At 36.4% G+C, this 12,842-nt stretch overlaps 2 protein-coding genes across 2 annotated transcripts in view; one reads left to right on the top strand and one right to left on the bottom strand.

Moving 5' to 3' along the window:
- Positions 1–7,751, top strand: part of LOC100640533 (serine/threonine-protein phosphatase 2A activator-like) — a 12,024-nt gene extending 4,273 nt beyond the window's left edge. Inside the window, exons 7-9 of the mRNA XM_011404365.2 lie at positions 4,157–4,260; positions 6,481–6,588; positions 7,538–7,751. Coding sequence (XP_011402667.1) covers positions 4,157–4,260; positions 6,481–6,588; positions 7,538–7,615 — 290 coding nt within the window. The 3' untranslated portion in view covers positions 7,616–7,751. The remainder of the gene's footprint in view (positions 1–4,156; positions 4,261–6,480; positions 6,589–7,537) is intronic.
- Positions 7,752–9,499: 1,748 nt separating this feature from the next.
- LOC100640280 (syntaxin-binding protein 1-like) overlaps positions 9,500–12,842 on the bottom strand; it is a gene marked incomplete at its 5' end in the record, with an annotated part of 12,239 nt that continues 8,896 nt past the window's right edge. Inside the window, 9 exons of the mRNA XM_019994245.1 lie at positions 9,500–9,854; positions 10,167–10,203; positions 10,870–11,001; positions 11,141–11,186; positions 11,239–11,260; positions 11,396–11,492; positions 11,601–11,699; positions 11,932–11,980; positions 12,183–12,243. Of these exons, the coding sequence (XP_019849804.1) occupies positions 9,781–9,854; positions 10,167–10,203; positions 10,870–11,001; positions 11,141–11,186; positions 11,239–11,260; positions 11,396–11,492; positions 11,601–11,699; positions 11,932–11,980; positions 12,183–12,243 (617 nt within the window). The remainder of the gene's footprint in view (positions 9,855–10,166; positions 10,204–10,869; positions 11,002–11,140; positions 11,187–11,238; positions 11,261–11,395; positions 11,493–11,600; positions 11,700–11,931; positions 11,981–12,182; positions 12,244–12,842) is intronic.

Here is a 12,842-nt window from a genome sequence, read left to right as displayed (position 1 = left end):
AGCACTTTGCGATATCCTCAATCAAGGAGAGCTTTTATCAAAATACCGTCAAACTAATGACAGAATATAGGATCACACACACTACAAGCAGGATGAAAACTCACATGCATGTACATGTACATGCATATATCATGAAATCATGATTGCATGTACTTTCATGAACATGTATATAATTATATAAATATTATAGATACAATCACAGTCCAACCTGTCTATTCTGTACACCTTGGGACCCAATAATACCCTCCTCATTATAGAGGTGTCCTTATTCGAGAGGTTCATTAATACACATTACTATTGTATCAGGATTGATACTACCTGTCCTTATTTCAGAGGTTCATTAACACCATTTATGTATTGGGACTAATACTACCTGTCCTTATTAAAGAGGTGTCCTTATTTCAGAGTTTCATTAATACACATTACTATTGTGTTGGGACTGATACTACCTGTCCTTATTAAAGAGGTGTCCTTATTTCAGAGTTTCATTAATACACATTACTATTGTGTTGGGACTGATACTACCTGTCCTTATTAAAGAGGTGTCCTTATTTCAGAGTTTCATTAATACACATTACTATTGTGTTGGGACTGATACTACCTGTCCTTATTAAAGAGGTGTCCTTATTTCAGAGTTTCATTAATACACATTACTATTGTGTTGGGACTGATACTACCTGTCCTTATTAAAGAGGTGTCCTTATTTCAGAGGTTCATTAATACACATTACTATTGTGTTGGGACTGATACTACCTGTCCTCATTATAGAGGTGTCCTTATTTTAGAGTGTCCACAATAGCAGGCCTAACTCTCTACTCCAGTAATAGTTAAGATACGTCATACAATTGTATTGTTATTCTTCAATTCCCTTTATATATAGTAATTGGTTATTGTAATGTCTGTGTGTGTGTGAGATATAGTCCCTTTTAACTCTTAGCTTGATTATTGTAATCCTCTTGCTATGGCTGTCTCATGACTCTAAAATGCAGTGAAAATAATAACAACAATGATATCATACCGTTAATCATCAAACTATCGTTGGTGTTTATTGTAAAGGTTTGTTTATGCATTGTCGTGCTAAGAGTATCTAAGAAAGCTGTGATCCAGTCAAACCTGCTATTGTGATTTGTGAACACTCCTAACTTTAACACCAAACAGGTACAACGTATGACTCCAATTGTTGTCCCAATTACTTAGTAAATTCCCAATACTTTATATGTAGCTATATTTACAATTGCACAATCCATTTTAATCTTAGTTAATTCTCACCTAGTATATGAACATATTAGCCTATTTCGTGTCAGTCATGATCTAGTTATGTCCCAGTTGCTATAGGGAGTGTGATGTAGCGACTAGTCAGTTACTGGATGAGTAAGGATGACACTATCTGTCAGACTAGTAGTGAATGAGGCATGTCTGTGTGTGTGTGTCTGTGTGTGTGTGTGTGTGTGTATGTGTGTGTGCTAAGCACAACTGTTTACTATCAAGTTATTATTGTAACATTGAACTATAATGTCCTACCATACCATATAATCTGCTGTATATAACTGTATTAATATTATATGCTTTGTGTGTGTTCAGCAACTAGTGGTGGTTATATACAACTATGTTTGTGTGTTATAGATACACGACTCTCTATCTCTCTTCCTCTCCTTGTTGCTCGTGTGTTTGTGTGTGTATATTTAACATCTTACATGTAATGGTTTCCTCTTATTAGTATTCTATTTACTATAATGTACATGATGCATGTACATATCTGTACATGCATGTATGTTTGCATGTATGTGATTATGAGTATTGGGAGTTTTAGCCAAAGATTATACTCTATAGTTCATTTGTTCCAGATAAATGACCCTGGATAAATTTTCTCATACATATTGATGTTCTTATGCTGTGTAGAAAGTTTGAGCCGATTCTGACTTAAATTGTTCAAGTTATGGCCATTAAAGAAATCTGCCAAAATCTCAAAATTTCCCTATACTATTAGCCCATGCTTTTTTCCGAAAAATGGCTAAAAAATGACCCCCAATTTTTATTACATTTTCTGATACATATTGATGCCCTTATGCTGTGTAGAAAGTTTGAGTCAATTCTGATTTAAATTTTTCAAGTTATAGCCATTTTAAGAAATTTGCCAAAATCTGAGAAAAAAGCATGGGCTATAGCCCATGCTTTTTTCCAAAAATGGCTAAAAAATGACCCCCAATTTTTATTACATTTTCTGATGCATATTGATGTCCTTATGCTATGTAGAAAGTTTGAGCTCATTCCGACTTAAATTTTTAAAGTTACGACCATTCTAAGAAATATAACCTTTAATTGACATATGTACATATACTGATGATATACTTACATGACTACATGTGACATAGAAGTGTATGTCCTATCATAATTAGAGTCATGTACACAGAGACATGCATAAAGACACACATCATTTCAATGGAACCTATGAGACTGTACATGTATGTACACACAGACTAAATAATAATAATGATTATGAAAGGTTTCTTTATTTATAGTTATTCCTTTCTTTAATGAGATTAGGGTACATGTACATACATGTGTAATAATAATTGTACTCGCTTTAAATTATAATTTTAATTACTTGGGAAATTTAATAAGTAAATCAATGATTCCTTTAAAAAATTTTTAAGATTTTGATAAAAGTTATTTTTATCTTACATGCAATAAGATTCACCTCTATATACATGTACATGTACATGTACTTTACCTTTGATGTACACGTACATTTATGATTTATAATAACAATATACCTCACGCTCCACCGAACAATGTACATAAGTGTGACTACACGTACATGTGCATGTATAGATTGAGCACGCTACATGGGCCAGCATTACAGTACATGTGTTTGTCATTTGTCACCATCATCATGTGCCAATGTGTGTTAATGCCATGTATGCCTATACCTGTATAAACAGCTTGTAAAAGCTACAGCAGCAGCAGGTAAAAACATGCAAGCGAGCATGTGTGTGTGATGATACATGTACATGTACATGTACATGCACGTATGTATTGTTAATAAGGTTTGTCTCACCCAAGGAAGGGAGTGTTGGCGTGGATGGTGTTTTATTGTTAGTTCATTGTGCTATTGTTGTATGCTCTCCTTTGTGTGTTGGTTGAAGTATTGATTGAAGGACTTGGGCTGTTTGTGTAGGAGACATTGAGAGATAGGTTAACATATGAGAGGCTGGACAAGTCATGAGAGAGACAGAGGGAGGGAGAGAGAGGGAGTTGGGAGAGGGAGAGAGAGGGGGGAGGGAGAGAGAGAGGAAGAGAGAGAGGGAGAAGGGAATAAGAAAGGAAGGTAACCAGTCATGTGTAATATAGTGACATTCATTAGTCCCAAAATTCAAAAGAAATCCTGTCATTATTGTCATTATTGAACCCTGTAATGAGTTCACTTATCCTCATACTATCATTATACAGTAGCAATAGTAGTAATATCTTATTAAGATAGTACAGCAATAAATTCAATGTGTGTGTGTCTGGTGGTTTGCTACTTGTACTGGGTAGGGCAGAGAGGATAATGAAATCATGTATGATGAGTTTATCCTGTTGGAATGATGTGGGTAGTGAACTCACCCTCTGTTGTCATTGGCTTCTTATCTGATTTGGACTCTCTCCAATAACACACATTGAACCAATAGTAAACAATACTGAGTGGATTATACACAATAATACACTCAGCAGTAATATTAATGTATAATTGTATGGTAGTCCAATAATGTGTATACTAATACTGGATAGTCTTCTTAACACATCACTTGAAGCACTACATGATTTTACGCATAGTAATTGATGATACAGTATCTAGTACGCTATAAAGCATCACTACTAATGCTTGATTGTATCCCTACTAGTTTATTGAAGCATTAAGTGTTTACGGTTCAATATTGAAGGTGTAGTATATCTTAATTGTACTTGGATTGTATTGTATGTGTGTGTATGTGTGTACTAGTATTGTGTCTAATCACGTTAGAAGTTATAGTAAGTCTAGATCCGTCTCTGATATCACAACTTTAACTTAATTGTAACTTAATATCTATTTTATAGCTTTTAATTTATTCTTTATTATACGTCCTGCAATAGACATTGTTTTATATTATTTTATAATTATATTCTCTGTTCTCAGGTCTGGAGGATTTATTGCACCCAAGGCAGATCCCCGATCCAATCGTTGCTGATAAAAATAAAGAGGACTATATCTTCATGTCTTGCCTTAACTACATACATGAAGTGAGTTTAATAACTATTAATAACTAGTGGTTTTGTGCCCTGGTGCCAAACTTCAAACTTCATGCTATTGTAGTTATTTTAACTGGCCAGGTCTACTACATGTATATTTAATGAAAATCTCTTTTAATTTTACCTCTTTTTCCCATCATTATAATAATCATTTATTAAGTTACAAAGCGACTATAAGTTCTGATATTTATTCATGTGCATGATCGAGCCAACTCAGCCGTTATGCTAATTTGTATTCCTGTAATTGTCTTAACGCGAATCCTACAACCATTTTCCTGTATCATTCTTTCACTACTCCCACTTGTCTGTGTCTCCACGCACACACCCACACATTCCCTTTCTTTCGTGTCTTGAATTAGCGCTCATACGTACATGTACATGTACATGTACATTATATAAAATATGTACATGTATAATTACTACGACCATATTGTACATGTACATCACTATACCAATTACACTTTAATGATTGTGTCTATTTTAAATATGCACATAAATACATGTATATTTACATTCCCACTCATGTACGTGTACATATGAACTTATTTCATTCCTTTCCTTGAAACAGTCAGCCCTTACATTTCATGCTATGTTATGATGTCCTTGTATTTGCTTGAATTGGATGCCAGTCATACCTGCTCATTTATAAGTCGCAGGTGTTGATTCTGTGTCTGTATGGCTCTTTGCTTTCTGTTGGCAAACAGTAGAGGTCTAGAGGATTTAATGACTGGCTCTGTTAATCCAATTTTATAAAGCTCATGATTGTATATTAGTACATGTACATTGTTGCTAGACCCTCTCTGTCTCTCTCTCTCTGTCTCTGTCTCTCTCTGTCTCTGTCTCTCTCTCCCTCTCCCCCTCTCTCTCTCTTTACACTATTTATACATTGACACACATCTTTATTACTATACCATTGTACCAGACTCCCCATCATTTAAGGGATATCTCCTTCTATTGTTGTAAAATTAGCTCTACCTCTTGCTAAAGGGATACTGCCAGTACATGTACATGTACATGCAAATGATGCAATATCGGCACTTACATGTACTGTATAAGATTATGTGATCAAGCACTGTAGTATTAATACTATGCCCCTATTATTATTATTATTATTATTATTATTATTAATTACTATTAATATCATTAATCATTATTATCATCGTTGCTATTATTATTGTTATTATTACTCTGATTTTTATCTTCATATTATGTCTTGCAGCTGGGCCCATATTGTTTACCCCGCCAGCCAGTGATTGATTACATAATGTGTATGGAGTAATCATGTGACTTGTTGTGGTTTCAATATGATGCAATTTATACTCCAACTGTTGCTTAGATACGTACATTACATGTACATGTACATACCTTATAAGGAGTTGTAAAGGTGACACTGCATACATACAAGTTCCGTCTATTCAGCAGTCCAGCCATGTGATGTGGTGCCCTGCCATGCTAAATCATTCTGTTTGTATACCCAATGATTAAATCATGACTTACTAAAATATTTGTATTACGTATTAGCCCTTGTATTTATACGTCAATGTACACATAGACTTTGTATTACGTTTATTATTGTATTTATTAATGTTGTCTGTAAACAATTCAAATATTAAGTTTTATGTATAAGTATGTCTTTTCTGTGGATGACTTGAGTTAGGTGTTCCTGCATATCTTTGCCAATGATTAAGGAATTGTTAGCAGACATTGTGAGAGCCAATGAAGTCAAAGGAACCATTGTTGTCCAACAGATACTCCTGGCATTCCAACAGATGCTGGTAGTACTGGAAGGGGGGAGCTGCCAATAATATCGGGCCCTTTGTGTGCGTGGCTAATAATACCGGGCCCCTCAGCTTGTGCGTGTTTATTAATCTAGTGGATGTAAGTGTGGTTCATCATTGCATGTTATTTATTGTAATTTTATTGCATTCAGTGTAATAGTTTTGACCACAGGTACTTCTGATTGTATAAACTTTGAGGTTATGGGATTACTGCCTACCAGGTGGTCAGACTTCTAGTGGTTTTAAATTGCATGTTTTTTTGTGAAATTAGTGAGAATGAGTAATTTGATATATCCTTTCCTCTTTCTTTATTTTTCTCCCTTTTCCCTCTATTTTGTCATCTCTCTCTCTCTCTCTCTCTCTCTCTCTCTCTCTCTCTCTCTCTCTCTCTCTCTCTCTCTCTCTCTCTCTCTCCTCTCTCTCTCTCTCTCAGGTAAAGAAAGGTGTTTTTGCTGAGCATTCTAATGTACTCTGGGGCATTAGCTCTTTATCTGAATGGAATCGTGTCCATTCTGGCCTACTTAAGATGTACAAAGGAGAAGTAAGACAGAGAGAGGGGAGAGAGAGAGAGAGGTGTCAATATTCACTCATTTATTGTTATCTTGAGGTGTGAGTCATTCAGCTCTTTTCATTATTGTCCTTCCATAATGAATATCATTATACACCTTGCTTTAATTAACCCTCCATGAATATCCTTATGTTGATAAGGGAGTAGTTCCCTTGGCCTCTTTTTTCATCCTTTGTCACGATGGGCAGAGTATACTAGAGAGTATACGGAGAGTTTACTAGATTAATGTTCTTATTATATCTGGCCCACTTAGTACCAGTGGGTTGTGTATAGTCTATGTCTCCATTAGCTATTGTGTACTTTTTGAATTTTTGATACTTAGCAGCCAAATGGGCACTTAGGTGGTACAGACACAAAAATAATTATAACTGTGTCATCTATGACTTCTGTTGCTCTTTATAATAATTATTTTGTTTTATAAAATGTAACTAACGTAATATTATTATTATTATTATTATTATTACTTTTTGGCAGAATTTCTGTCTATCAAGCATATGCATGTACATGATGTGAATGGAAGTTTTGTGTTGCCTTCAGTTACTAAATGTCCCCCATTGTATTATTGTCAGGAAAGCTTGTGTTTTGATTATTTTTCTAATGGATTCGTTTCAGTGTGTCTGCATATGGAACAAACCATGACATCACCTCTGTATAAAGTGATATATGATCTTCAATTTCTGGCACTGGCTCTATTGTGAAAGTTTTTTCTTGGCATGTTTACCTTTTGCCTTTTGAAATTGCAACAAGCGGCTTGGATTTTGAAAATATCACTTTCTTTGTCAGCCTATACCTTTAGTTTCAGTGGTACTACTACGTAATAGGCATATACCTCCTTTACTATGAAATGTAGTGTACTCCACTTCCTAATTATGTACATGTACATAAATATTTCTTGAATTTGATTATCTTTTTTTACCATTAGGTGCTTGATAAATTCCCTGTTGCTCAGCATTTTCCTTTTGGGACCATCCTAAGCATAGAGCCAGCCACTACTAAATGATATCACCTTTTATATTGTGTGTATGTGTTACATAGACTTTTTCCATGTGTCGATCGTTGTTGACTTTATCATTTATCTTTTTTTGTTAGCAAATTTTCTTTTAAGAAAAAAGGTTGTAGTACCTCTTTTAAAAGTTTTGAAATAATAATAATAATAATTATATATAATACATGTGATTTTGTAATAATTGGAAGAGAGAGAGTTAGTGTGATAAGTTAAAGAGAGGAAAGTGTGATTTGAGATAGGAGGGTAGAGAATAAACAGCTGAATGGTGTGAAGGTGTCGCATTAGGCGAGAACTGTTCAGAAGAAAAGCAAGAGAGATGAAACATCAAAGAGATTCTCAATATGCCAACACTGAGTAGAGTTTAGATGGAGAGAGAGAGCTTTGGTGCCTTGTTGAATTATCAGTCTTGTCTTGAGTCAAGCCAGAGAAGGAGACCGGCCAGCCACTGGGGCCCGATCTAGTGAATTCGGTCCCACACATGAATGTGATGAGAGGAGTGGAAGAGAATGTTCTAGGGGTGAGGAGAGAGTCGGAAAAACCCAGTGAGAAGGACGGCTCTGACGACTTGAAGCGCTTGACGTAATCGTCACCGTCTTCTGTGAGTGGAGACGGAGTGTGGGTTGAGTGGTCAGAGGGAAAGGCAATGGCGTGGTGTCTTTTGCCAGGAGAGGGAGGAGAGAGAAGGCCTCTTTCTTCGGGCCATGTCATGTCATTCTCTGTCTGTAGTTGTAGAGAAGGAACAAGCTCTGTGTTACTTTTTCTTTTAGTCCATGGTGACCAGGTACAGGTATTGGAGACATCAGAGAGTGGAGTTGAAGGCCATGAAGACTGGCTTATATCCATTTCTGGCTCCTCTTCTTCTTTCAAAATATCTGATAGCACAGAGTTCGATGATATGAACTCCATCACTTCGTCTTCTTGTGAAACCTGCTCTTTAGCTGCCGAGGATAGAGAGAGAGGACTAGCGACAGAGCTCCTGTTAGAACTAGTCCCAGAACAGGTGCTGGGCATAGTGTCCATCAGTAGAGAGACGGCGCTGTCTTCCTCTGGCGCTCTCATGCTAGCCAGCAATCTAGAGGCTTTTACTGTCGAGGGAGAGGAAAAGGATGAAGAAGGACTGAGCGAGCAGACGTTAGAGGCTACTTCTTGTGCCCTATTCATTGTAGAGGAGACTAAAAGTGCATCCCGTAAACACATAGCCCTCGCGGCCGGCCGCCTCAACTTTGTGAGAGAGGATTCCACGACGCGATTGGCTTCTAGAAATCTTTCCATTGTAGTCTCTGTAGTGAATGGGGAAGGAGAAGGAGGGAGAGAGTAGAGGATTAGGTCCTGAAGAAGAAAAGAGGCTGGCTTTGTGTTTATGGAGGACACAGCAAAATCAAATTTACCGGCTGCACATTTTCCTTTTTATACTTGCGGTCGCTCGTTTATAACTTTTAATAACTTCAATAAATTAACAATATTCATAGACCCTATGACGATATTCATGGATTTATTTTAATCGTATTCATGGTTAGGGGCCGGAATAACACCTCAGAGATTTGACCTTATAAGGTAGTGGGTGATTAGATACATGCCAGTGTACACATCCGGTAATGAACCGCGCGCGCGGGACTGATGAGCATGATGTCATGTCACCCCACAATATCATCCGGCCAGCGGATTAAGATTCTATTTTTTATCCATGAATGGTGGAACAGTCTAATATAAGAGACAGAAAATTAGATTAGTTAAAAGCATAGAAGATTTTTGAGCTTAATAGCAGAAACTGCATGAATTATTTCTGACTCTATGTTGCACTAGTATGGCTTTATCAATTACGTCATAAATATGTCATTGAATTAGATTTATACATATCACGTGACTCAAACTATCATGTATGTGTATAATTATTTTTTGGAAAAAAGACAAAACAAAAAAGTATTAAAACTTTTGAGCAGCTAATCTTTACCAACTAATGAAGAGTTCACAGACATTAAACACACAGTAAAGCAAGAATGAACGAAACAAGACGTTAAAATGAAATGCAGTTGATAATAATAATAACAATAATAATAATAATAGCCTAATTTAACGATGCAATATACATTTAATAATAGTTTTTAATAGCAAAATTTCCCCCTTCCTCCAATGTTTTTCTCCTTTCTCCTCTTTTCCTCTTAGAGACGAACAAATGGCGGGAGCCTCTTCAAATCGCCAAGAAATTTATTGGGAGTCAAAAAGTGAGTGGAACCTAGAGAGAGAGAGAGAGAGAGGGAGGAGAGAGAAGTAAATTCAAAGACGTGATACGATAGCTATCATCATAGCAAATGAATGATAAAATCGATATGGTATTTCCTTCCATGCTGGTCATCAAAGTGTATAATTAGCGACACCAGCTTAACAAATCTGATTATACATTACAGGCATGTACACAACATGAAGTTATTAGACTTGGTGGCAAGTGACAGTGTATTAAGTTCTCTCTCTCTCTCTCTCTCTCTCTCTCTCTCTCTCTCTCTCTCTCTCTCTCTCTCTCCCTCTCTCTCTCTCCTCTCTCTCTTACCAATAATAAAGTTGTAATCTTTAGATTTTTCTGCAACCTACAGAAGTGAAATGTGTAGAAAGTTTACAAATGACAAATGAAATAGAAAGAAAACAGAACAGACTAGTTGTACATAATTACAATACTAACAGTGCAGAGCTGCTCCCAAGCCATTTTTAATGAAAATACCCTGTACTGGTATGGTAGCCCATGGTGATTTTGAAGCAACTTAAAAATTTGTAAAAAATCCAATTTTGATTGGAATCAGCTTAAACTTTCTACGCAACATAAGAACATGTATATGTATCAGGAAAAAATACAAAAATAAAAGTCCTCTCCTAGCCATTTATCATGAAATACCCTGTACTATAGTACATGGACCACACTGCATGCATATACATGTAATTATACTATTCCCCTTACACATGTACATTATTTTGTACATGGGAAATATACTATTACTTCATAGTCCATACTACTCCTATACACAGGCAATTACTCCTATATACAAACATATCTACACTTATATTCCTACAATGACACTGTTAGTTAACACTATAGTCTAATGACATTATCAATGAAATGCTATAGCTGCATCATGGTGACATATGATTAATATGATATGGGTAGAGGATGACATCGCTCTTATACTGACAATAAGAGATACAGGACTCATGCTGACACCACTTAGTGCTCTGGGTGTGTTAACTAGAGTTTGACATACTGTGTACATGGTCCTCATCTCTGAATAGCTTATCCCTCCTATCACAAATATGAATATGGTTGGGCCGTCTTTACCGGCCGTAGTGGAGGCTTTGGAAGCACCAGAAGAAGCAGAAGCACCAGAACCCTTTGACTAGAGAAAGAGAAAGAGAGAGAGAGAGAGAAAGAAAGAGAAAGAGAGAGAGAGAGAGAGAGAGAAAGAGAGAGAGAGGGAGAGGAGGGGGAAGAATGAGAAAGAAGAGATAAAGGTATAAAACACAAAACATGTTTACTTCTTTCTGATCGCCTGTTGGGATCCAATTATACCTCTTCCTGACACTAAAAATAAATAAAAATCAAAGGATAAGGCTATCGGATTACAAGAGCTAACCTGGAAGCCCCAGCACCACCAGCTGCCAAAAGGAAATAAACAAAAAACAAAGAGAGAGAAAGAGAGAGAATTTGGACCAAGAAGCAGGAAATTTTACAAAGGATAGGGTGAGAGAGAGAGAGATTAATTGCTATTGCCTATGCTTTGTTCCATTTACTTGATGCAGTAACAGAAGCAGTAACACTGCTGGAGGGTCTGGGCTTGGATTTGATGTAAGGGCAGTAAGACTCATCCAATTTGCCTTCACCAGCATACTAAAGAAGGTCAAGGAATATAATAATAAATAATAATAATAATAATAATAAGAATAATAATAATAATAATAATGATGATGATGTATGCATGTTAAATATTTTAGTTACTTCAGCAATGTCACGGATAACTGGGCTCCAGCGAGCGTCAATGTAAGCTTCCTCATCTCTGTCCTTTGGAGTCAAGGACTTACCAGTTCTAACACTCTCCTAATGGGGAGAGAGAGGGGGAGAGAGAGAGGGGGGGGGGAGAGAGAGAGAGAGAGAGAGGGAGAGAGAGAGAGAGAGAGAGAGAGGGAGAGAGAGGGAGAGAGAGAGAGGGAGAGAGAGAGAGGGAGAGAGAGAGAGAGAGAGAGAGAGAGAGAGAGAGAGGGGGGGAGGGAGGGAGAGAGAGAAAGGAGGGAGAATTCTTACATGTACATTAAGCTCATTGATTCCTTACACTTGTAATCATTTGGATCCCAAGGTGCATCAGGTTAGTAATGGTGGTCCTGAAATTGAAAATATGACATAAATTTATTTTGAAGCCTCAAATATAACCAATTTTGCTATTGAAAGTATAACTTTTACTTTCAAGCTCAAGAAAAATGTTCATGTACACGTGTATGCAGAAATTATGCTAAGCAGGCAAATTTTTATGTTTTTTAATCCATCCAGTATATCTCAGTATAACTCAGTAAATTGCAGGCATACCTCTCAGAGTCAGGTATCTCAGAATGCTGTACCATTTTAGTGAACTCATCCTTTGGCACACCTACAGCAGGTAAGTAAACAAGAGGGACAGAGGTCAAACAACACTTGGCAGCCAACAAAAATGAATACATGTAAATGTACATATGCCGCAGGGCTCCTTTTTGTCAAGGGCTATAAATTTCGTAGATTTCGCAATTTTATGAAGATTTTCAAAAATCACTTCCACAAAAATCAAATTATTACAGTACAAGATGGTAGACGATCTAAATTCGCGAAAATTAAATCCACAAAATAGATTTTTAGGGAAATTTGAAAAATCTACAGCCCTCAAAAAAGGCGCCCTATGGTATGATTGGTATCTAGAAACATGTATGTGTACATGTGTTGCATATACATGTACATGTACACGTAAAATTAAATGCTATTAATGAAAATAAGAAATAATACATGCATGTACATGTACATCCAAATATTACATGTACATGTATAATTATTACATGTATAATTGAATGCGTGTGTGCATGTGCGTGTGACCATGCGTGTATCAGAATCAGATCTGGGTTGGTGTTACTGACGTGTTACGTGTATTGTTTACAGCTTAAATCAATAAAGACTTGGCAGTCAACTCTTATCTCTCTCGATCTCCTAATCAGATTTGTC

The sequence above is a fragment of the Amphimedon queenslandica genome, unplaced genomic scaffold (genome assembly GCF_000090795.2).
Source record: "Amphimedon queenslandica unplaced genomic scaffold, v1.1 AMPQUscaffold_13479, whole genome shotgun sequence".
NCBI lineage: Eukaryota > Metazoa > Porifera > Demospongiae > Haplosclerida > Niphatidae > Amphimedon > Amphimedon queenslandica.
This window is presented reverse-complemented; position numbering and strand designations above follow the sequence as displayed.